At 35.3% G+C, this 26,286-nt stretch overlaps 2 protein-coding genes across 2 annotated transcripts; one reads left to right on the plus strand and one right to left on the minus strand.

The window, feature by feature from the left end:
* Positions 1-13,423, minus strand: acadsb (acyl-CoA dehydrogenase short/branched chain). The gene is made up of 11 exons (XM_030122388.1): positions 13,334-13,423; positions 9,559-9,724; positions 9,372-9,472; positions 9,083-9,289; positions 6,670-6,840; positions 5,112-5,237; positions 4,937-5,029; positions 4,760-4,849; positions 4,533-4,670; positions 2,469-2,568; positions 1-281 (listed from the first exon to the last, which is right to left on the minus strand). The coding sequence occupies exons 1-11, from the start codon at positions 13,364-13,366 to the stop codon at positions 205-207; spliced, it is 1,302 nt and encodes a 433-aa protein (XP_029978248.1). The 5' UTR covers positions 13,367-13,423; the 3' UTR covers positions 1-204.
* A 2,528-nt stretch (positions 13,424-15,951) lies between these two features.
* Positions 15,952-24,988, plus strand: LOC115410778 (zinc finger protein Pegasus). The gene is made up of 3 exons (XM_030122572.1): positions 15,952-16,417; positions 19,505-19,693; positions 23,755-24,988. The coding sequence occupies exons 1-3, from the start codon at positions 16,273-16,275 to the stop codon at positions 24,678-24,680; spliced, it is 1,260 nt and encodes a 419-aa protein (XP_029978432.1). The 5' UTR covers positions 15,952-16,272; the 3' UTR covers positions 24,681-24,988.
* Positions 24,989-26,286: the final 1,298 nt, after the last annotated feature.

The raw sequence follows: 26,286 nt of genomic DNA on the forward strand, positions 1-26,286 counted from the left end.
TTGGAAGATAGAGTGTAATTTGCTTGGGCGTCACCTGGTCTGCTTCTCCAAACTGAAGAATGACACTGACTATGGAGAAATACCTCATAAAGCGCATCAAAAACTCCAAACTAAGCCTTTACCAGAAGATCTACAGCAGTACAGTATCGCTTCACTACAATCATCCATGGAGTGTCAGGTCACGCAGTGCAGAATGAGTCCAGTTCAGTGATCATACTCCTTATCGATGAACTTAGCCATGGTGCTCAGCTGGATATTCGTCGTACCTTCATAAATGGTACCTGCACAAGGAGACAAAACCAAACAAGAAATGAGAGCGAATTACAGCTGTGCTAAACAAACCAGGGTTCCAACAGGTTTCTACAAGTTAAATTTAAGACTTTTTAAGACTAAGAACAGAATTTAATGCCCATTTCACAGCCTATTTCATGGTCATACTGGCAAAAATTCATGACTCCTAGAATTTAGGAAAACTCGTATGAATCAGGTTGAGAATGATCTTTTCTCCAACCAGGCATTATTAATATTGTACTAGGGATGCAAATTATCAACTAATACATTAATCATTAGTTGGTTGACCTTATCGATCGATTAACTATTAATTGATAAGTGGCGATTTTCCTGAGAACCTGAATTTCTCTTTCGACAGGGTCTATAAGAATAAAAGCTAAATACTGTTTATATACTTCGTGAAAAAAGCATGTCATTCCTTAATGATTGATTTATTGTCCCACTGGATACAGTACAGGCAATGACATTTACGGAGTAGCACTAAAGAAATTCTGCAGAGAAATTACATAAAATAAAAGGATCTGAAGAGGGGCAGTTTACAATAAATGGGCATTTCTGACTTTGCATCACTATCTGACATGATAGAGCGAGATTTCAGCGGAGATGCGATGCTCTGTCATGTCCCTAAAGTGATTCTAACTCATCAACGCCATGATCCGGTTCAATGACTGGCTATCCCAGCCACGGTGTCGCAGCAATAAAGCCTAGATTGGGCAGTGGCACCTCCTACTGTTGACACCACAAATCCTGCCGTGGAGAAGGGCACTTAACCGACAATGAATAATTTAATCAAGCAACTTCTTATCGACAATTAATTGATAGTCGATTAATTGTTTGCATCCTAATTTGTACTTCCTCATGCTTACTTTTTGCTTGCAAGCCATCCTTAAAATTCCAAAAGTCAGCTTTCTTGGGTGTCATGCACGTGACTGTTGGGCTGAATGTTCTGTGATCGTTTCTCACCGAAGGCTGAAAAAGTTAGCGATAACTGGTTCCTAACTTCCGTATAAATTGTCGGGTTGGAACTGAGTTAACTAATGTTACGTTCTTTGCAGTTTGGACATTTAACAGACACATTTAAACACAATACACTGCGAAAATCTAAATCTTACCAAGTGTATTTTTCTTATTTCTAGTCAAGATATCTTATCACACTTTAAATAAGACATAATCACCTCAAGAGTAACTTTTCAGCGAGATATAAGAACTTATTTTCAGACAATAGATCTTGAAAATCTTATTTCAAGAAATATTACCAAGATCATTTTCACTTGTTCCGTTGGCAGATTTTTTTGCTTGAATTAAGCAAAAAAAAATCTTGAATTAAGCAAAAAAAAAAAAAAAAATCTTGAATTAAGCAAAAAAAAAAACTCAATTTAAAAATAAGTTCTTATATCTCACTGAAAAGTTACTCTTTAGGTGACTATATCTTATTTTAAGTGTGAGGAGATATTTTGACTAGAAATCAGAAAAATACACTTTGTAAGATTTTGATTTTTTCCAGTGTGTGTGTGTTGGGCTGAAAGTTCTGTGATCATTTCTCACCGGAGGCTGAAAAAGTTAGCAATAATTCATTCCTAACTTCAGTATAAATTGACGGGTTGGAACTGAGTCGACTAACGTTACTTTCTTTGCAGTTTGGACATTTAACAGACACATTTAAACACAATACAACCAACAAATTTATGGCAACATAACTTGAGACCTACCATATCAAATTTAATACTTTTAAAAGACTTTTTTAAGCTATTAAATGCAGATTTGTAAATTCAAGACTTTTAAGACTTTTTAAAACCCCACAAAAACCCTGACAAACATGAAGTGCATCTTTCAGTATCAGTAGACGGTGGAATAACTAGCAGCTCAGTGTCCTGGGAGGAATGGAGCTGATGAAAGGCCAAGTGACATTGTGCCCTAACAGCTTCCTCGGCCATGTAGTTGTATAATGACGCTCTCAGCTCGGGGGAATTCCCGAAGTGTCGGATTACGGGCCCTGCTATCGGCCCTCCTCCCCACCCCACTTTGCGCCCAATCACAGACGGCTACACCCGACCTTCCTCCGGCTCTGATACCATGTGCCCTTTCCACATTGTTGCTAAAACGCTCTAATAAAAAACACAAACACTGAACAGTGCAAACACAGGTATAGATCCGGTGTTCGGTCCAGCCCTGCTCACCTATTTTACAGTCTCTGTAGTATTTCTCTATGGGGTAGTCTTTGGTGAAGCCTACCCCGCCCATCCACTCGATGCATTTAGATGTGGTTAGTGTTGCAACCTGAGGAAGACAAAGACACAATAGATACTTTAACAGACACACAATTACTCAGCTTTAAAGAAAGGGCCTCAGGTTTAGCTCACTTAGATGACATGGTCGCTTTAATGCACCATAATCGATAAGATCATTGAATGCAGGAATTGCCGTGTCCTGTGCGAGAAACCCAAAAAGTCACATTTTCACCCAAAAAGTCACATTTTCACCCAAAAAGTTGCCTTTTCACAAGCTCAGAAAAACCGGTGTTTATGTGCTTTCTTTAGACAGGGTCCCTACGGGTTCCTACAAGTTAAATTTAAGACTTTTTAAGACTACTTAGCAAGGTTACAATAGTTTTGGATTTTTCATTATAGTTTAGTTTTATTTAGTTTTGACTATTTTTTTCTCTGATTCAGTTAGTTTTAATTCGTTTTTAGAGCAGGTTTGCTAGTTTTTATTAGTTTTCATTTTTTTCCAAAATGCTTAATTTTAGTTTATTCTTAGTATTAATTTTAGTTTTGTGGTATCTTTTGTCTTCTTCGCCATCGTATTCAAATAAATCCCAGACAGGACTCTGCTGCTTTCTCCCAACTTTACTCTCCATGTTTCCAGGTAGAGTGAGGACGAGAAGACGACTGTAAACCACAAGTGACGACAAGTGATGGACCGTGAAGTGTCGCATGGCGCCGGTAGCAAGCGAGTGAAATAAATCACCTCCGTATCAATCCGACATTGAAAAGGACAAAAACGAAGGGAATTTTATCCATAATTTTTATTCGTTTTAGTTAATTTGGTAAGCACACAATACAATTTCAGTTAGTTATCATTTTATTCTTTTAATTATAGTTTTTATTTATTTCAGTTAACGAAAATATTTTTTCAATTCTACTTTTCATCATTTCGTTAGTGTTCGTTAACGATAATAACCTTGCTACTTAGAACAGAATTTAACACCCATTTCACAGCCTATTTCACTGTCATACTGGCAAAAATGTGTGACTCCGAGAATTTAGGAAAATGTATTTATTTTCATCAGCAGAGATTGAATATTACAGACATACTGTTCACAGAACTAAATGTTCTGACTAACGACCGCATGTATGTTGGGCTGAATGTTCTGTGATCATTTCTCACCGGGGGCTGCAAAGTTATCAGTAATTGGTTCCTAATTTCAGTATAACTTGTCGGGTTGAAACAGGTGGAAATGAGTCAACTAACGCTACTTTCTTTGCAAATTGGACATTTAACAGACACATTTAAATACAATACAGCAAACAAGTTTATGGTAATATAACAGAAGACTGACTATATTAAATTTAATGCCTTTTAAAGACTTTTTTAAAGTATTAAATGCAGATTTGTAAATTCAAAACTTTTAAGACTTTTTAAAACCCCGCAGAAACCCTGTTAGAATCCAAGTAGGTCCCTTCACATTGGCCCAATCCCAGTTCCTCCTTTGACCCTCCCCCTTGGCCCTTGCACTTGGCACTACCCCTTGAAACAGAGTTGCAATGGATAGGGGTTGAAACATTCCCCTATGAACGCATTGTGTTTACGGAAGTAACACTCCTGGGACGCAGAATTGTCGCATTTCAATGAGGTAAAGGTCACATAAATGCGACCTGGCTATTCAGAGTGAAGTTGCATTGCAAAATTTCAGATACATATCGGATTTAGGACCGCATATGAAAGTGGCCTGGGTCAGATTTGTAAAAATAAGATTTGTGCTGTTCAAACTGTGTTTAACAGATCAGATACAGGTCACATATGGGCAAAAAAAAAAATCGGATTTGGGCCACATTTGCCTGCAGTCTTAATGTAGCCTAATACTTTAACAAAAAAAATACATGCTTAAATACTGGAATGTACATTTGTGTTTCAATACAGGTGGAAATCAGTTCAAGAATTACAACCACATTGCTTTTTAAAATAATTTAGTAACAAGGAAGTGCAGAAATAAGACCAAAACTGTGGATGTACAAGCTCACCTCTGCTGCAAAGTATTTAGCCATGCACGCCTCTTTGATGAAAGGTCTTCCCGCCTCCTTCAGACGGGCAGCGTTGTATGTTAGCAGCCGAGCAGCTTCAATCTGTGTTGCTACATGAGCTATCTGGTGCTGCATGCCCTGGAATCCAGACAGAAACCGTGGGGATGAAATGATTAAAAACACATCTGCTGCTGAGTGATGGGAGAATGTACCTGTCAGATTTTTACCTGGAAGTCAAAGATTCGTTTCCCAAACTGCACCCTCTGTCTGGTGTAAGGAATAGCGTGGTCAAAGCATCCCTGTGCCAACCCCAGCATCTGAGACAGAAACACAACACTGTCATCTTTAAATACACACACCTCCCTTTTTTCAATGTACACATTGTCAAAAAAAAGAAAAATCACCTGTGCAGCAATGCCAATCCTACCCTCATTCAACATCCCGATGGCATACTTATACCCATGGCCGATCTGTCCCAGAATGTTCTTCTCTGGCACCTACAATGAAAGAGTACAAGTGGTAAATATCAATTACATTACACAAGGTCAGTAATATGCAGTACACTGTGTCTGGACGCACCTTAACATTGTCAAAGTTGAGTGGACATGTGGAGGACGCTCGAAGGCCAAGTTTGTTTTCCTTTTTGCAGATTTCCAGTCCTTCTGTGTCTCCGTCCACGATGAAGCATGTGATGCCTCTGTATCCCTGTAACAGAACAGTAACATGTTACAGCTGATCAAACACCTTCATCTGTCTCTACTCCAGTGGACTATTTTTATTGTGATGTTATAAGACTAGACATGTTTTAATACGTTTCATGTGTAAAATCCAAACCATTCATTTCAGTAATAGGTTACATTTACCTGTAGGGGCTGGCCAAGCGGTAACAGATGGACAGCCTTACTACATTTTTGTTTGCCCTTTCAATCAATCAATCATCGATCAAATTTTATTTATATAGCGCCAAATCAATCAATCAACAAAAGTTATCTCATGACACTTATACCTTTCACAACTATTTATGGTAGAAAGATGAATGATACCTCATTTTGCAGGGAATAATGAGCACTTTTAGATGTGTGATTGAAAAAAATGTTTTAACCTAATTTTCTGAATCTGTCTGTAACGGATGGACAGAAAATTAACATCTGTTTTTGACCGTTTTTTTAAAACCCGCCTTAAAGTGCAGTTCCAATTTTTTACAAAACTGTCAAATCCTTACTGTTAGTCTTCTAGGGGGTTTATTTTGCGAAACGGTACACAGTTTGTATTTTTTCAATATATAAGGGTATAAAATAGCAAGAGTTTGGCTGTTTCGATAAGACAAGGGAGAAGAATTTCAAGTTTCAATTGTTTATTCAGCATATTTATTAGTATATACATAAGTCAAAGTCAAATACCTTAATAAACTAATTTAACACATTTTAACATATATTTATCTCAGTTTATTAGATATTTGTAACCACTGTAAACAGAGTATCAAAAGGTTTTTAAATTGACCTTACACTTATCATAAGTATGATACAGGTCCAGTAGAAGAGAATCACAGTTATGCTTTGAATTGTACCGACAGACAAAGAATGCAAACATAAATTTAAGCTGAATATAATTACATTAAAGTATTTTTAAAGCAGTTTTCTAAAGAACAAAAGTTGTGCTGGACACTAGACGTAATTTCAAAATATATAAGTCTTCAAAAGGTGATGTTAACGGTCCCTTGGCCAGCCCCCTGTACAAGTGAAATACATCTTTGTGTAATAATTCAATCAGTTTTTTGGTTATTTGATGGTCACTTGTCTGGCTTACAACCAAAGAAGGAAACAAAATCTCTAGTATCCCTAGTAATTCTTATAGTTTGGTGCTTTGACACAAACAAATGCTCTGTATTTTCTACTTTTTACAAGCCCTTGTGTGCACCACAACAAGGAAACAATCACTGCTACAAATGAATGGACACTGCAGTTTAAATTTAATGTTATATATATATATATACATAGAGACCTTAATTTTGAACATAACTGAGATGTAAAGTGTAAAAGATACAAAACAAAGCTAGACTTATTACCCAAGGCACCACAGCTGTAATAAAATTACAGAGGAAACACAGACTCATTATGAAAGATAGGTGATAACTCACCGCAGAAGGGTCGACATTGGCCATGACCAGAAATACACCTGCATGCTCTGCGTTACTGATCCACATCTTCGATCCGTTGATGATATAATAATCCTTGTGTTTATCAGCGCGAGTCTTTAGGGCGAAAGCATCGCTCCCCGACTCGGCTTCAGAGAGACAGAAGCTCCCGATCTGTGAGGTGAGACATAGAGCATAAAAAGATCTGCTGTATGAAAGATAACAGGCACATACACAAATAAAGGCAGAGAAAGCCAACATTATAATGTTTCATCATGTCCACCTTTCCAGGGTTAAGGAAATTTCTTGTGTTGCCTTCATCAGTGGATGAATGAAGAAATAAAAATGCTCAGTCCCAATCAAACTTCCACCCATGATGCTTTAGACAGTTCCTACTACCTACTGTTTGACAGTGGGTTTTATTTTTATTTTATTAGTGACTATAGAAATTATTTCTTTTTTAAAAATTTTACCCTCGATCCTCACCACAGGGTACTGTCATCAGTTCATCGTCCGTCCGTCCATCCATGCAAAAACTTTGACATGGACTGAAGGCCGAGGGTTTTCAAGTGCGGTCACGTTATGTTTTGGTCATACTACAAAGCCAAAAATTTCTGCACCAACTGCAACATCTAAAATTATATTGTTATGATTTCCCACTTTAGTCACATTTTTGTTGCCATGAGAAAGTTAGATATGTGATTGATGAGTAAATAGTAAAGTAACATGTATTTGTGTATTATGCTACAAAACCAGAATGCCATGGACAATGCAGTGTTGTGATTCACACTTCGATTCCCACTTGAATTGGGGAATTTCTCTGTAGAGTTTGCCTGTTCTCTCCAAGTTTCCCCTGCCATCAAAACCATATACACATAAGATAAGTCTCCTATTAATGCCTTGACCATGATACAGATAAAGATCTGGAGTTGGTCCCCAAGTGCCTCAAAGGCAGCTCACTCCTCCTATCATGCTAAGTGCTAATGCTAATGCTAATAATAATAATAATAATAATAATAAACTTTATTTGTATAGCACCTTCCATACAGAAATTGTAGCCCAAAGTGCTTCACATTGATTGAAAAAATACAATATTAAAATACATTAAGATTTGATTATACATCAAGAAATAAAATGAAATTTGAGAGAAATAGAATAAAATAAAAATAAATATAAAAACAGCGCACATTAAAATATTTGATTATGCATAGAATTTTTGAAGTGCAAGAAATAAGATGAAATTTGAAATACAATAAAACAAAAAATAAAAACAGAAATACAATAAAATAAAATAAAAATAAAAACCGCACTTTCCTGGTTCCTGAATTGTGACCCCATTTTTATCTCCTTTCAAAGGCTGATGAGAATAAAAATGTTTTTAATTTGGTTTTAAATATATTCAGTGAACTGGCTTCTCTAATGTCTTTTGGAATTGTATTCCATAACTTTGGTGCATAGTTAGTAAAGGCTGCGTCCCCCATTTTCTTTGTAATATTTCTGGGAGTCGCTAGTAACCCTGCGTTTGATGACCTCTGTGTTCTAGTTTGTACATAACTGATCAGTGAGTTTGCAATGTAACTTGGTCTGGTTCCATTTAGAGCTTTATACGTGAGGAGTAGTATCTTAAAATCAATTCTGTAGGTTACCGGTAGCCAGTGCAGGGAAACCAACACTTGAGTAATGTGCTCTCTCTTCTTGGTTTTGGTTAATAACCTAGCTGCAGAGTTCTGAATCAGCTGAAGTCTGTCTGTGGTGCTTTTTGGGAGACCTGTAAGGAGTGCATTACAGTAGTCCAGTCTGCTGGAGATAAAAGCATGGACCAGTTTTTCAGCATCCTTTTGATTTATAACCGGCATTACTTTGGCTATGTTTCTGAGGTGGAAGAATGACGTTTTAGTGACTTTCTTTATGTGGGACTTAAAGTTTAAGTCTGAGTCTATAATGACTCCCAGACTTGTCACTTCTGGTTTGATCCAGGAAGTGAGTTTGCCCATCCTACTCATCAGCATTTCCCTTTTTGCTTTTGGGCCAACAAGCAGGATTTCAGTTTTTTCAGTTTTTTCCTCACCGCTAATGCTAGGTACAATGTGTGCATTAGGGTACAACGCAAAATCTGAACTTCCCTACAGAGATAATAAATAGAGTTAACCTTGAACCCAAAGTAAAAAAGAAATAAAACTTTCAATTTATCAAATGAACTAATAACTGAGTTTCAATTCAGTTTAAAATCTTTTTTAGCTCTGGTGTTTGTAAAATCAAACGATCCTTTTGTCAAGATGTGCTGATGAAGATGTGAAATAACTTGCATAAAATAAAACCATAGCTGTTTCCTTCTTCAGATCTTTATCACAAAAGCATCATAACATTCGAATCAACTATGAGACAGTTTTTAAAACTTGCTGATGCTCATTCTCACCATGTCAGTGGACAGTCTGGTGAGGTACTGCTCCTTCTGCGCCGGCGTTCCCAGGTTGGAAATCAGTGTGTTGATCAGTGTGTTTTGAATATCACAGAGCACTGATACAGACGGGTCCACCTTCGCCAACTCCTCGATGACAAGGATGGAGGAGAAGAATGTGGAGCCTGTGCCGCCGTATTCTGGGTCGATCTCAATACCCATGAGCTATGAAGGACAGTCAGTTATTACAAAGACATCAGATATATTTGTATTAGTCACATATGTGCTGCTTTAGAACTGCACATACACCCTGTTCAAAGAGGGATTTGAGGACTTCTTCATCCATGGCTGAATTCTCATCCATCTTCGACACAAAAGGAGCAATTCGTTCCTGTGCATATTTCTTAACTGCGAAAAAAAAAAAACACCCTATAGTTTTTACAGATTTAATGAATTTTACATTTTAGACAAACATCAGCAGTTTTCTAGCTCACCTGCCTCCCTCATCATACTCTCCTCCTCTGAAAATGTCTGCAGAGGGGGAAAGGAGATGCCCATGGCTCCACTCTGCTCTGACACCATATCTGCAGCAGAGCTGGTGGACCGGCTCCTCCATCCAGCCTGGCACACTCCCCATGGTCGGGAAATCTGTCGGCAAGTCTGGACACAGGACAAAAATACATACAGATATCACTGGTCTACAATTTTTTTTAGAAATGATTTGCTTCAGAGATTAAATGTGCTAAATGTTACGTATTTTAATAAGATTAATTGGAAAATAAATGACAAAAGTGCCGGTTTGCTGATGTTTTCAAGGTATATGATTAAGTGTTATTACGCATATATATTGGTTTATGTACATTTATATAATAGTTTTATAAATCTTCCACTAAATAGAACCTGTAAAGTGAATGTATTCTAATGTGCAGACAGTGTTTTAAAGTAGATCTTGTAGCTCTGAGACAAATATTCCTTTTGAGTCAAACCCATTCTCTTGTTAATTCTTGAATTTCACATTTTGACCCAAGGCTGTATCTTGGAAAGTTCAGCCAACCAGCATTTTTTACGTGATTTTTCTTTATCAGTGACTCTCACGTGGTAAAATTTCATTACTTTTATTCTGGAAGCATTTTCCTTGTAGACCAGTGTATCAGCACAGAAACTGGAAACGGTGTGCTGCTAAATGTCTGGTGGTTCTCGGCTGTTTTATCAGCCTGTGGCAGCTCATGTTTAATTAACTTTCTTTTATCAGTCTAATATTCACTTACTGATGTTCATTTTCTCATAATTTTGGGTTATTTGGAATGTATGAATAGCATTTCTGCCATTAATGAATAGCTGATGAATCTTTGATCCATATTTATATAAGACATCGACAGATTTTACTCATTAATTTTACCTAAGAAATGAAGACATAAAATAAAACCCATAATAACTTTAATAAACTGAAAATAGTAATAACATTCTTCTAACTGTAGGTTTTTACAGCTGTTAGGGCTGCAGGGGTAATTACATCACTATCATGTTCACAATGTCAGACGGTGCTGTTATGTAATCGTAAAAGGCTGTGATATAATGGTGCAGATTTAGAATGATTTTGACCGATTTAACTGCATAAATAGGAAAGAAAATACGCACAAACTCTAGTGTTCAGTGATATTTTGGGTTCAGTAACTCTGAGATGAGAAATGTACAGGATAAAACGTAGAAAATAAAGGTTGCTGCCTTTTTCCAGGTTGTGTATTTATCCTTGTTTAAGTTTGAAGTGAGTAAATACAAAGGAAAATGCCTGTTCATTTTCCTTGATAACAAAGCAAGCAGACTCAAATTACTGCCCACAATAATCATAATAGGATTTTTTCACTAAATTATTAAGTAATAATATTATTACTTGTTTAATACATGACTGACATCTCTCTCAAAAGTACCACTATCATATATTGTCACATCTTACACAAATTTTCATTTTGCTTCCCTTATTTAATTTTTCTCAATTTAACATCGGGCTGTTTCATCAGTAAATATATCATCTGACAGAATTTACCATTTCACATTATTTGGTTTAATTTACAGTGTTTTTGCTGCTGTCAAATATTGAATCACATCAAATTAGATGCCAAATATGATCATCTCTTGTGAAATCATCATCCTCTTACAAAATAGCCTCCAAAACCAAAGTGCTTAACATGTCTTTAACCATTTTGTTTAGACAACATGCGATTTATTACATTAATTTTCTGATGTTTTAAAACAGATTTCATTCAACACATGTCAGATGTCTCTAATTGTTTATACTACTTCTTGTCATGGGCTCAAGGGGTCACAGTAAAGAGTAACTTTAACCTTTATAACCCATTTAGTTCAGTTTTTGTGTGTCTTTTAAGGCTGTGTACATTTTTCCTGTACTTTCTTATTGTAAGTGAAGGAAAGGTAATGAGAAATAAATATGGGTCAAGTCACGCGCCTATTGACTTTGAATAAAAAAAATTAGAATTGAGATAATGATTTCAAACTTTTTGTAGTTCAATAGTATAACATCTTAAGTTTCTAAATCCATTAAAATTTTTGCTAAAAAAGGATTTTCAAGGAAATTACGGAACTTTTTATATGAACTAAATTCAGTCCCTCGGAAAGTTCTCTAAGAATGAATAATAACATAACTTATTGCTATAATTTGAAATCTCAATCATATATTTCTATTTTCAATATAGTTTTATGACCTTTTACACACCCTTTTATCATTACAAAAATCATTTTGTCTGAAAAATTGGTGTGAATTGCTTTTTTAAGCATTTTAATATCAGATGGTGCCGGTTATGTAGGGAATTTCACTTTTCTCAAAAAAAAAAAAAAAAATTAAAATTACTAATTAATCAAATGAATTCTCATTTCAGCCCTGCAAAAATAACTAAAGGTGGACTTCTGCATGATATTGAAGTAATACAGGAAATGCAAAAGCATGTGCAGGATATATCAAAGAGAAAATAAGAGTTAAACATAAAAACTTTGGGGACTTTAACACTGTTACTCTATGAAACATAGAAACCACCCTGAGGGAAAAATGTTTTTCTTTTTATCTTTGGTGTCCTGTTGCTCCCAAAGTTAAAGAAACTCATTTCAAAATTGCATGTTCAATTTACCCTGTTAATGATTTTTTGCATAAAAGATTTAATTTTGATGTGGATCTCTGTGTTTTCTGTTCATCTGAAGCCAAAACCATTGATCATTTGTTTTTTAATTGTTCACACAGTATTTCTTTTTGGGCTGATATTCACGATTGGTTGTCCCTAAAAATTGAAAATATTCCATCTTTTTCTTTATGTGATATTATTTATTTTATGGATTCATTTGAAGTTAATGTCAAAGATATAGTTAACCTAATTATTATTATGGGTAAATATCATATTCATTCTTGTAAGTGGAAAAATATGAACCCCTCCTTTAACTTGTTTTTATATGATTGTATTAAATATTACAAATCTCTTAAGTATACTGAAAATATGTAAAAAAAAAAAAAAAAAAAAAAAAAAAAAAAAAAGCCAGAAAACTTTAATTTAGTTTATCTAAATCCTTGCTGTTTTAATTATATCTTGCCTAGTCCTTTGTGCTCTGTTGTCCAGTCTGATTTAGTTTTTTTAAATTTTTCTTTCTACTTCAATATTTTCATTACACCTCAAATGTCTAAAAATTATTATTATTACTATTTTTTGTTTGTTTGTTTGTTTCTGATAGTTGTAATAGTTGTGTTTAATCATTCCACCATGTCTCAAATGTATTTCTATATTTCTCTTTTGTAATGTTTATCCCATTCTTGTTCTGTAAATTTGCTTTGTGCCAATAAAAAAAATAAGAGAGAAAATAAGAGATGTGCAAGTTTTTATTACTAACTTGACTGATAAGCATTCAAATTTGATTTTATTTCAGATCACCACCACAGACACAATCTATACATATCTGAATTAGACAGTATTTTATTTTCCTATTAGTATATCTAAACGGCTGTAAGATATTTAATTATGCAGCAATAGTTTAACATAAATGCCAGGTAACAGAGTTCAGAAAAGCAGCTCAAATAAATAAAAGAAACTTCAACCTGCTTTGACAGTTAGCTTAGCATTAGCTGTCTGTGTTAGCTAAAGGAGCCATGCTAGCAAGGTGACGCATTTCATCGATTCACGATTAACTTACAGAAAAATGAATAACGCAAGGTAAAACTAATACATAAAACATCAAAATAAGAGTGTGTGTAGTGGCTGTGTTTCGCCTCACCTTAGATAAAATCCTGACCAAAGGAGCAGCCATGGTGTGTTACAAAACTGTTTACATACGTGCGCGTGCAGGGAGGTGATGTTGCCTTCGGGTGCCTCCTGTTCGCCTCAGAAATAACAGTTTTACGGAAATGTATAGTTAGATCAATAGACATCCATAGATAAATGACCACTGGTTTAATAATGTTATGAAATTTACATAAAAACCTAGAAAGAAGTATAATATTCGTTATTATGTTCACCATAAACCTGAAACAAACTTACAATGTACTCAACATTGTATCTTTCATGTTTAAATAAATACTATTTTAATATCATATGACAACTGGGTTTGCCAAATTTATTATATTTTATTTTGAGTCTAAAACTGTAGTATACAACGGTTACATAGAAATATCAAAGCTCTGGTTATATATATGAAAATGTTTTTTTTTTTTTCTCTCTCTTCAACATATTTATTTAATGTTGTATAAAGTACAATAATGACATGACAAGTACAATGCAATATTAACATACTAACAAGACATGAACAGAACAGAACATAGCCTGGGGACAAACCATGTAACCAAACAAACAAACAAAACAAAACAAAAAAATCAAATTACACAAAGTTCAAATCTGTTGCATAAATCACTGGTTTTGATAGCTTTTCTATTTTTAGAGTATTGAATGTTTGAAATATATTGGGTAAGCTCAATTTTAAAAATTAAAAAAGAAGGTTTGACATTTGAGAATTTACATTTGTGAATGTGGTATTTTGCCAAAAATATAATTAAATTGATTGTGTAATGTTGATCTGATTTGTTAGCAGGATATGAGTATATACCAAACAATATTTTTTTAATAAGTAAAAGAAAAATCAGAAATTATATTTTGATAAAATAAAAAAACAGACATCTTGCCAGAAAATATTTGAAAAGGGACAGGACCAAAACAGATGATGTACATTTTCTTCTGATTGATTACAAAATGAGCAATCTACACTGATATCTTTTTTTTTAATTATTCTATCTTTGTAGGAATAGTTTGGAAGGATAGAAACGATGAATTAATTTGAAAGAAACTTCTTTTATCTTGTTTATTATTAAATATTTAGAGGGTAAACACCAGATTTTCTTCCATTTTAGGTTTGGAAATCAATTATTCCAATAAGATATCACATTTGGAATAGACACAACATTTTTTTTTTTTTAATAAACCCCGTATATTGCTGTTGTTTACTTTGTTTTGGCCAGAAAAACAAATTTGTCCAACTTCAGAGTCAGCATATGAAATTTTTTTTTTTTTTTTTTTAAGAACAGCACATTTGTTACAAAAATAGCTTATTCTCTACATATCAAATATACATATGAAAAGTATTAGCAATAAACAATATTTTATAAGTGCTTACTTATAATCATGTATAGAAAGAAAGGAGTGAAGAAAAAGAGGACAGGAGAGATAGGAAAAAAAAAAAAAAAAAAGAAGCATGCAAATTCATACCAGGGGTGTTAAAGTTTAAAGTTCAGATGAATACATCAAGGGAAGCACAGATTTCAACAGTCCTTATTGCCTTTTGCTTTTTAGAGTACTTAATAGAGAGAATGTATTGTTTAAAGTTATTCTAAAATGCAGTAAAGCATGTTTTTTTTCCTGAGTATTTACAACAGTGAATATGGAATTTCGAAAGTAAAATTAAAAGATTTATCAGGTATAATGGTTCACTTTTGAGCAAGCTATTTTCAGATACACCAAACAATACATTCCTCCAATACAACATAAAATGTCTTTCAATATTACGAATAAAATCACAAAGTTTTTGCCAAAAAGTTTTAACAGTAGGGCAGTGCCAAAATAAATGAACAACAGTTTCAGGACATACATTACAAAAGCTATATTTTATATCAATATCTTTCTTAAATCTATTTTTTATGTAAGATTTAGCTGGATAGAATTTATGTATAAGTTTAACCCTTTCATGCATAGTGGTCACTACAGTGGACAGTTACTCTACAGCTTTACAATTGTATATTCATGGGTTTTGTTGTTTTAGTTCCATGTAAACCAACACAGTGGACACTTATGCATCATCCCATAAACTGCAATTCATACCATTATTGTAACTTTGCTGTTCTTGATTGGTTCTTGAGTGGAAATCAATTGTTAATATTTAGTTTTTGCATATTATCTCCATGAAGTGAGTAATAACTAGTATTAGAATATGTTAAAATGTGAGAAAACATCAGATTAGCTGCATTAAACATGGTTTCATTTCACTGTTTTCATATCACTTTATGATTTTGGGTTTTAAATACATGTTTCTTTGCTTCAAGAATAAAATTCATGGTGTAGCTGTGTGGACATTTTTGTAACTCCATGAAAAACAGGTTGATTAAAAAAAAAAATTCAATCACATTGTTTTTTTTTCATGCCTAAAGAGGAATAAAAACACACAGGAAAAAAAAAACCTTGATTAAGGTTCTCATAATTCATGCATGAAAGGGTTAAAGGCTATTTCTTTAACTTTACTGGTAATCAGATATTTGTTAGGGAGAAGCCAATGAAACTGTTTTGTCCGATAGTCATGAAGATAGCAACTGCGTGCGCTGAACACGTGATCAACACCGGAAGCTGTCACCGTTCATGTTCACCTGGCAACAGTCTATGGCTGTAAGGCGAATAATATGCCCTTTTACGTGTTTATTTTCTTAAAATAATAGTAGTATTTAGAAGCTGAATATTAGGGTATCGCTCAAGGTTATTGTAGCATTAAATAGTTGTAGTTTCTAATTGTAAACGACGTTACTGTTCGTTTGCTAGCGTAATTACGATGTTGAGAAGCTAGCATTAAACCCCGTTAGGTTACATCCTATTCCGTTAGGTTAGTTAGCAATAACAGTGAAAGCAGACAGACAGTCAGACTGCTTTAATCCTCCGAGTTTGATTATTAAAGAAGCAAAAATGGAAGAGATAAAGACGGAGCCTGTGGATTTTGTAAAGGAATTTCAGGAATATCTGACCCAGCAGACCCAGCATGTCAACATGATTTCAGGCTCAGTTTGTGGAGAAAAAGAAGCAGCGGAGCCTTTTCCTGCCAGCGGACCAGGTACATTTCATAAATAAATAAATAACACTTTATATTTTTGCCAACACGATTAGGTAAAACCAGGGGGGTCAAACTCATTTTCTTCCGGGGGCCACATTCAGCCCAATTTAACCCTTTCATACACGAATTATGAGAACCTTAATCAAGATTTTTTTCCTGTTTTTATTCCTCTTTAGGCAGGAAATAAACAATGCAATTGAAAATTTTCTTATGAAAAATACAGGGTGGGGAAGCAAAATGTACAATATTTTGAGGCAGGGATTGAAAGACAGTGTATGACCAATTAGTTTATTGAAAGTCATGAGAATTTATTTGCCACAAGAAAACTGACATCATAGAAAATGTTTTTATTCTATGTGTCCTCGTTTCTTTCTCAATAACTGCCTTCACACGCTTCCTGAAACTTGTGCAAGTGTTCCTCAAATATTCGGGTGACAACTTCTCCCATTCTTCTTTAATAGTATCTTTAACAAAGTCGACATTGCTGTGTGATGTTCTATTGGTAGCATGTTCTAAAACGCCCCAAATAACAGAATCCAGAGGGTTTAGATCTGGGCAAGAAGGCGGCCATAAACATGATTCCCAAAAATTGCTAAAGTTGGATTTGTTGCTGTTGTCAACAAGTGTTTTGGTGTTCTTGTGTAAGATTTTAACTTCAAATCATATTTTACTGCATTTCTAACGGTCTTGTTGTCTACCTCAAGTTCAATTGCCATTTTTCTCATGGATTTGGTTGGATCCTTTAGGACTTTGGATTTGAGAGCTTTAATAAAAGTTTTGGTACGTTTTTGTTGCTTCCTCCACTTCCAGAATTTCTCGTAATAGTTTTGCTCATAGTCATTCTCTTCTTTCCATTATAAACAGTCTTTATGGACACTCCAACTATTTTTGAAATCTCCTTTGGTGTGACGAGTGCATTCAGGAAATCACACACTCTTTGACGTTTGCTTTCCTGATTACTCATATGGGCAAAAGTTTCTGAAAAGGTATGGACAATAGTGTTAGGTATGATTATGGCATCAATATATGTTTGGTTTCAAAACAATTGACGTAGTGCCTGCTGAGAAAAAACAGCTAAATGTTCACTGTAAATTTTGCTTCCCCACCCTGTAAATAAATAAATAAAATATAAAAAACAAAAAATAAAGTTAAAAAAAGACATACTATTACTACTACTACTACTACTACAACTAATAATAATAATAATAATAATAATAATAATAATAAAAATGATCTTATGAACCTATTTTACATGAAGTTGCAAAAATGTCAATTCATCTGGACACCTTGTATTTAATTTTTGAAATGAAGAAACATGTATTTACAGATAAATTGTGCGAAAACTGAGGGGGGGGCTTGTAGTTCTGGGGGTGAGAGTATGCTCAGGGGAGATCTACACAATGTTTCCAGTTCATGTCAGAAAAGATATGTAGTGTCTTAAAACTTTAATAAAGATATGTGCAAAAACAAACAAACAAACAAAAAATCCATAAATATGTAAGAGAACAGCTGGAGAATAGCTGTCCACTGTAGTGACCAGTATACATGAAAGGGTTATTCCGAAGTGGGCCGGACCAGTAAGATAATAGCATGATAGCCAATAAATAATGACAACTCCAAATTGTTTATGCCAGGGGTGTCAAACTCATTTTAGTTCAGTTCCACATTCAGCCCAATTTAGCCCTTTCATGCATAGTGGTCACTACAGTGGACAGCTATTAAAAACTGTTCTCTTGTATATTCATGGATTTTATTGCTTCAGTTCCATATCAGCAAACACAGAGGATGCTTAAATGCATCATCCCATACATTGCAGTTCATACCATTACTGTAACTTTACTGTTCTTGATAAACCTGAGCTGCGCTAACATGTTTGAGTGTAAATCAGTTGCTTGTTATTGTTATTAGACTGTAGTTTTTTGGGGTTTTTTTTGCATATTATCTCCTTAAAGTGAGTAATAACTAATATTAGAGTATGTTAAAATGTGACAAAACATCAGATTAGCAGCATTTAAAAAAAATATTTCACAGTTTTCATTCAGTATATCAGTAAATACATGTTTCTTTGCTTCAAAAATTAAACGCATGATGTCCAGCTGAGTGGATATTTTTGCAACTCCATGATAAATAGGTTCATAAAAAAAATTTTGAATTGCATTGTTTTTTTCATGCCTAAAGAGGAATAAAAACACTCAGGAAAAATATCTTGATTAGGGTCAAAACACGGTATTCTCTCTGACGGGACATTTTAGAGACAATTTGACCCACATTTTTACTTTTAAATTCATTTTTGCTTTAGTTGGACCATAAGGGATCATCCAAAACAAGGAGCTACTTTATACTGAAATAAATGTTGGAATGGCAATCAATTAAAGTTCGCTTTCTGACTGGACATCACTGTGTTTTGACCCATTAAAGTTCTCATAATTCATGCATGAAAGGGTTAATCTCCAGTGGGCCAGACCAGTAAAATAATAACAGTGAAAAAAGTAAAATTATATTATGATCAGGTTTACATCTACAAAGTTTCCTTAAAAATCTGAATAACATTAACAACTTGAATTGTCTTAAGAAAAACAAGCGCAATTTCAACTATATTATGCCTCGGTTTATCAGTTTATCATTTACACATGTGCATTACAATCTCACAAAACATTTAGTAACAGGCAGAATATTGGTAAAATTGCATTTACTTTTCTTAAGACATTTCCGTTTTTTCATATTTGTTCAGATTATTCACATTTTTTGTAGAAGTATAGTTTGGTAGTGTAAACATTTTCATGTAATTTTACTTTTTTACACTAAAAAAACAAACAAAATTTGGGGTTGTCATTATTTATAGGTTATTATAATAGTATTTTACTGGTTCAGACCCACTTGAAATCTAATTGGACTCTATGTGTCTGTATGTGGAACCTGAATTAAAATGATTTTAATACCATTGATTGTCAATATCTTCAGTGTAATTTTTGCATTTCACAAATTCATCCCGTGGGCCGGATTGGACCCTTTGTCAGGCCGGATTTGGCCCCCAGGCCGCATGTTTGACACCTGTGGGTAAAACCCTTAAGTCGTGTTTCTTTACAGTTTCACAGAGCATTGAGCAGAATGGTCTGGACCCTCCGTCCGTGGAGGTTAGCCTGTCTCTGGAGGACGGGGCGGATGTGCAGATGGACGGACTGGAGAGGACCTGCGATGGGAAATACAAGTGCAGCTACTGCAGCTACGCCAACAAGGGCATGGCACGTTTAATAGAGCACATCCGCATCCACACAGGTCGGTTACTCTCATTCACACATCACCACACAGAGCAAGAATAACACAAGGCCAAAGATGATGTGTTTTTAGTGATCACCAATATTAAATAGTCCACAGAAGTCAAATCAAGACCTTCAGATATTTGATAAAGTAGTTAGGTTGAGATTTGGGGACTGCAAATGTCAAATCTGTGGTTGACATCGTATTCATTTTCATTTAACATTCAGTGCAAGCCATCATTTATGGAGGCGTTGTTATCTCCAGATTCAGATCACTTTATTTATCCCAGGGGTCAATTCAGTTTGCAGACATGGGTAGCAGCAAAGGACAGGACATTAGACGCTTGGCCAGGGATAGGCAACCTGTGGCTCCAGGGCCATATTTGGCTCTTGGGCCCTTTTCTATTGGCTCCATGTGGCTTTGTCAAAAAATGTATGGAAATGAATAACACTAAGGCTTTTATTTTTATTTATTTATTTTTTTTTCTTTTACACATTTTGCTATTATTGTCAGAACCATAAAGTCAATCTGATGTTATGCAGCTGTAAAAATGTCGACTATACTCCAAATGAATCTAAAAATAGAAGCAGTAAAAGTAGTAATATTAGAGTACTTTTCATTTTATGACACTGATGGTATTCATCTGTAGTCTCCATTGTAAAGAAAGCATTCACATAGCAGTAAATTTTTGCTGCACAACACAATAATGGCATTTTCTTTAGCGTAGTTCTGTAATTTCTTTGTAGTTTTGTAAATGCATCAAAACTTTGATTTATTCTCAACATATTCCATACAAACTAATCCTACAGAGCTTCTTAAACAATCATCACTTTCAGATAAAACATATAGGGATATGTATTGACTCAAGACAATTTTGTTTTTCTATTTTTGTGCTAAAATGGCTCTTTAGATTGTAAAGGTTGCCGACCCATGCACTAGGCACATTCCACAGTACACACAGATCTGTCCATCTTGCGTCACACTACTTAGTTCAAGACAGAAATTCATGTCACCTGATAAAAAGAGTTGCATTTCTGTTTTTCGTATATGCATCAAAACATGAGCATCATGGTCATCGAATGAATGCTTGTAACCATTTAAAAAAAAAAAAAAAATTTCCTCAATTTTCTACCTATCTCTACGTCTCTAAAAGACACCTTGTCTGACTAAAAGACAGCAGACTACTGCGTAAAGATGCTGAAAATATAAACATTCATAACCGACAAAAGACACCAGGCATACAGTAATTTTATACAGTTATATAAGCATGTAGTTTGTGTTAGTGCAAGAGACACAAGAACTTTTCAGTGGAGGATGGACAAAACCACAGTTTCCTATTTAGTTCACCGAAAGCCTCTCATCACTTTGGAGTTATGTATCCACTGGTATTGAATTCTGCTTCTAACACATAGTGTAGTTTATATTTAGTGTGCGGAGAGTACAAAAAGACTAAAGAATAGAATAGAGATATGAAGTAAAAAGTGAAGACCATAAAAAAGGTACAGGTGAATATATCGTAAACAGAAACATAACATCGTCAAAAAGAAATGTCATGACAGATAACAGATTAAAAGATAAGTGGGCCAAAGATGCGTCTTTACTGTAGAGATAAAAATAGAGATGATGTTGAAATGCTCTCATATGTAGTAGTAAGTTTAAATCAGTAATAAGACGCTGTCCTTTCACTGTCGTTATATGTTTTGCACGTCTGCACAGTGTGGTTAGGCTGTAGTGCTAACCACTGCACCACAGTGTCACCCAGAATGACACATGTGCAAAACATTATATTGACAAATGAATACATGACCCCAAAGTGATGAGAGGCTTTCGGTGAAAACCCTCCAACACCAGCTGATGGTGGGGTGGAGGGGCTTTCTGTGTGGAGTTTGCATGTTCTCCCCATGTCTGCGTGGATTCTCTTCAGGTACTCCAGCTTCCTCCCACCATCCAGAGACGTGTGATAGACTGACCATTACTTTAATTGACAGTGAATGATTGTTTGTCCCTGTGGTGAATGAATGGTTGTTTCCCTGCGATGACATACAGTTGCGGAAAAAATTATTAGACCATCAAAAGTCATCAAAAACAATGGTTATTCAATCAAGTACTAACGCCTCTGTGTATCATGTGACTAAAACAGACAGAAAAAAAACATGGAATGCCTAAAAGCACTGTTTTTGTCAGTACAATTCCATAGCTATTGATGTAAGAACTGAAGTGATTTTGGTTTTTATCAAGAAAACATGGAAAATGGCTAGATATCAGCTCTGAAATTAAACTCTTATGAGCTATTTTTGTTGTTATTATATCTGTCCGAACAAATGTACCATTAGTTGTACCAGGCAGTAAAATAAACAAGAAATTGAAGAAAACAAGGGTGGTCTAATAATTTTTCTTTACTGTAGATATATGGTTTCAGCACAACAGTGATGCCTTAATGTAGGTTAAATTAACTAGTCAAACATAAAGTAGATCAAATGAGTAAATCAAACCTTAAACAACACCATGTACATCACTGAGATGCAACAAGCAACAAGAAATTGAAGAAAACAAGAGTGATCTAATAATTTTTTCCACGAATGTGTAAAGAGACGAAGTGTACCCCGCCTTCGTCCAGTGGTAGCTGGCGTAGGCTCCAGCACCCCCACGTCCCACTCCAGGATTAAGCAGTTCAGAATATGAATGAATGAGTGAATCTGTCATTCTTAGTGTGACACCACCGTTCACCACAAAAACTACAGTGTGGCATAGCAATAATTCTAACTTACTTCGCCTGGTTAAAACCACAGCCACCTAGCATAATGCAGTGGAGAAACAGGGTAAAAAAGGTGTTTATCATGAAGATCACAGCAAGACTACAGCTGAAAACAGACGTTTTTGTCAAAAGATGGACATTATTAATACAGGCAATGCCGGAATTATCGTCACTTCCCCTCTTTGTTTTTATTTTAATTCTTCATATGCATACAGTACTTGAAGAGAAGGTGAGGAATGGACTATGACAAATGTGTTATGTAATTCTTTTTTAATTCTTTTTTTATTTATTTATTTGTTCCTTTAATGAAAGTGGAAAACAGAATTTGTGCATAAATGCACACTACATTTTCAAATCAACACTTCCATGACTGGAAAGGAGCAGCAAGAAGAAAACATTTCTTATTTTTGTCTGCCCCCTAATTGGACAACTAAAAGAAAAAGAAAAGATGGTTAGCCTTCACCTACAACTGATTTTCAACAGCCTACACCAACAACACTTTGATTGTAACAGCAACAAAACAAACAAAAAAATAACACAAATTTACAGGCTCAAAACAATTGATCGTTGACATCCAGTTTAAGTTTCAAGTACATAATGACAATTCTTTTTGCATTTGTAATTTTTTTTTTTTTTTTTTTAAATCAATAAATATCTGTACAGCTTTTTAAATCCTGTTGTTGGGAATTCCACATTTTTACACCAACAACTGAAATACACATTCATTTCAATGTAGTCCTAGCTACTTGGTGCTTAAAATCAAATCTTCTATGATTTTCATCTCCTGAAGTAAACACAAGTAGCTTTTGCAGGTTTTCCGGTAAAACTGTTTTTTTAAAAATAAGATACTGACTGTTACTCATATAGACATAGTCCATAAAAAATGAATTTGAGATGTGAAGCCAATGAAACTGTACATGTTATACATCTCCTCAGTGTTCGTTATGTCCACCGAGGAGGTTATGTTTTTGCCGTTGTTGGTTTGTCTGTCTGTTTGTCTGTCTGTCTGTCCGTGTGCAAGATAACCCAAAAAGTTATGGACGGATTTGGATGAAAATTTCAGGAAATGTTCATACTGGCTCAAGGAACAAATTATTAAAATTTGGTGGTGATCGAGGGGGGGCACTGATCTGCCTTGGCGGAGGTCTGCGCTCTCCGAGTGCTTTTCGAGTTGGATATTTGTTTGTGTGTATGTCAAAAAATCAGTTAAAAAAAAATAATTATATGTATACATATATATATATATATATATATATATATATATATATATATATATATGTAATTCAAGCTTTCTTACAAGTCTTTCTCTTTGTTTGCTCCTCAGGGGAAAAGCCTCACCGCTGCCAGCTGTGTCCCTTTGCTTCAGCGTACGAGCGTCACCTGGAAGCCCACATGCGTTCACACACAGGAGAGAAACCGTACAAGTGCGACCTCTGCGCCTTCCGCTGCAGCGATCGCAGTAATCTGTCGCACCACCGCCGCCGCCGCCACAAGCTGGTGCCCACCAGGGTCGCACGCTCGCCCTTCTCCAATAAGAGGATGCTGAGCTCCCTGCAGAAGAGGACGGGCTCTCTGGGCTTCGGCAGGCGGCTGCTCATCAACTTCAACCCCCCTTCCATGGTGATGCCAAAGTCGGACTATCTGAACGACCTGTCTCACAAGCTCCACCACCACTTGAACAGCTCCGAGTACAAGTCAAAGGTGGACGAGAACGACAGTCGTAGTCGGACCGCAAACGGGTTGATGTTTAATAACCCGCTGGACCAGTTGTCTACACTGGCCGGGCAGATTTCTGACCTCCCCCCTGACTCTCAAACTCCTGCCTCCCCCGACAGCGAATCTCTAAAAGACGAGAAACCCATCCTCATACACCAGGTCTCCGGCGCTCCGGTGGCGATGTGCTCGAACGGCGTGCAGACATCGCCCGCTAAAAGAGCATCCCCCGCATCGGTTCATGGGAGCTGCAGTCCTGCTCCCGGCCTCAGCTTCGACAACAGCGTCCACACCCTGTCTGCGAGTGTGAGCAACAGCCAGCCGAGCACGCCCACCCCGGCTCTGGTCACACTGGACCAGCAAGTCTTATACAAATGCCAGCACTGTGATATTCACTTTTTGGACAACATCCTCTACACCATCCACATGGGCTGCCACGGCTACGAACATCCATTCCGGTGCAACATTTGCGGTCACATGTGCACAGACAAATACGACTTTGCATGCCATTTTGCTCGCGGCCAACATAAAAAGTGATTTTTGTGGAGATGTAGAACCTTGTGTTTTCAGTATATGAACATGGAGCATCTTATTTTATTTACAGCCTGTTTTTTTGTTTGCACTAAGATTTTGCCTTATTGCATTTACAGTCGCAGAAAAAATTATTAGACCATCAAAAGTCATCAAAAACAGTACTTATGCCATCAAGTACCAACTCGTGTGTATCGTGACAAAAACAGACAGAAAAGAAAGCATGGAATGCCTAAAAGCACTGTTTTTGGCAGTACAGTGCCATAGATATTGATGTAAGAACTGAATTGATTTTGGTTATTATCTAAAAAACATGGAAAATGGACAGATATCAGCTCTGAAATTAAACTGTTATGAGCTATTTCTGTTGTTATCATTATATTTGTCCAAACATATGTACCTTTAGTTGGACCAGGCATTAAAATGAACAAGAAATTGAAGAAAACAAGGGTGGTCTAATAATTTTTTCCTCGACTGTACATTATGTACTGTTTCTCAATTTATTGAGCTTTTTATTATTTTTGTAACAGACCCATAAAAGGAAGAGATGAAATAAAACATTACAGCTCTGTAAAAAATGAGGATATTAGTAGAACTTCTGGAAAAAAAAAAAAAAAGCATGTTATTTATTGTGTTTCCCACTCATCCAAAATGGATCACCAACTGGCAAAATCAAATATATAGCAATAATAAGGTATATAACTTCATTTTCCTGATTAAAACAATAGAAAGGTGTTGTCTAGAAGAATTAATGTTAACCTCAATAAAGCCATGTAAAAAATAGAAATGAAGCAGTTGTGAAAGATGACAAAAATAAGATAATAATAATGGATTAGATTTCTTTAGCGCTTTTCAAGGCACCCAAAGCGCTTTACATTATTGATCCATTATTCATTCGCTCTCACATTCATACTCTATAGACATGATATAAGATGTTACAAGATGAAAAGATGTAACAAGATGAAAAGATGCAACAAGCCTGAAACAATCAGAGCTACCTATCTAAATGGTATAAAAGACACATCAGGATAAAAAATTATGTAACAAGTAGGGCTGAACAATATGGACAAAATTTCATATCTCAATATTCATGCCAGATATCTCGATATCGATACGATATGACTACGGGTTCGGTGAAAACCAAGCATTTTTCAGAAAAATACAAACCTCGTAATACAAAAGAATGTGGAAAGTGCAGTTTTATTTGTAAGAACTCACTGCCAGTCATCAACATTAACATAAAGTTCAAGGGTGATCGTAAAAATAAAATTTGTTGCGACTTCCAGAGCTGTACATACAGGGCGAGCACGGGGGAAATCTATATCGTTTATATCGTTGCTTTTTCGATATAAATTTTTTGAATGTTCATATCTAGATATAGATATATCTTTCAGCCCTAGTAACAAGATGGAAATTATGTAAAAGGCACAAAAAAATATAGTTAAAAAAATGTGTTTTAATTGTGAAAGAGTAAGTTTGGATCCTGAGGAGGCACCAAATGTCTTTTTACTCAAGGTGAAAAAAAAAACAGATAAAATATCAAAAATGACCTAGTCAGAAATTGAGTTTAGAAATCAATATTTGTTAAAGCTTTCATGTTTTCGTACACTTC

The sequence above is a fragment of the Sphaeramia orbicularis genome, chromosome 19 (genome assembly GCF_902148855.1).
Source record: "Sphaeramia orbicularis chromosome 19, fSphaOr1.1, whole genome shotgun sequence".
Lineage (NCBI taxonomy): Eukaryota > Metazoa > Chordata > Actinopteri > Kurtiformes > Apogonidae > Sphaeramia > Sphaeramia orbicularis.

Bases quoted from the DNA above. Each gene is read 5' to 3' on its own strand.
- acadsb (XM_030122388.1), bottom strand. From the start codon at position 13,366: ATGGCTGCTCCTTTGGTCAGGATTTTATCTAAG. The intron at 9,473-9,558 runs GTGAGCTAGAAA...TTTTTTTCGCAG, and splicing joins GAGTATGATGAGGGAGGCAG to TTAAGAAATATGCACAGGAA. The intron at 6,841-9,082 runs GTGAGAATGAGC...CTCACCTCACAG, and splicing joins CCAGACTGTCCACTGACATG to ATCGGGAGCTTCTGTCTCTC.
- LOC115410778 (XM_030122572.1), top strand. From the start codon at position 16,273: ATGGAAGAGATAAAGACGGAGCCTGTGGATTTTGTAAAGGAATTTCAG. The intron at 16,418-19,504 runs GTACATTTCATA...GTTTCTTTACAG, and splicing joins TTTTCCTGCCAGCGGACCAG to TTTCACAGAGCATTGAGCAG. The intron at 19,694-23,754 runs GTCGGTTACTCT...TTTGCTCCTCAG, and splicing joins GCACATCCGCATCCACACAG to GGGAAAAGCCTCACCGCTGC.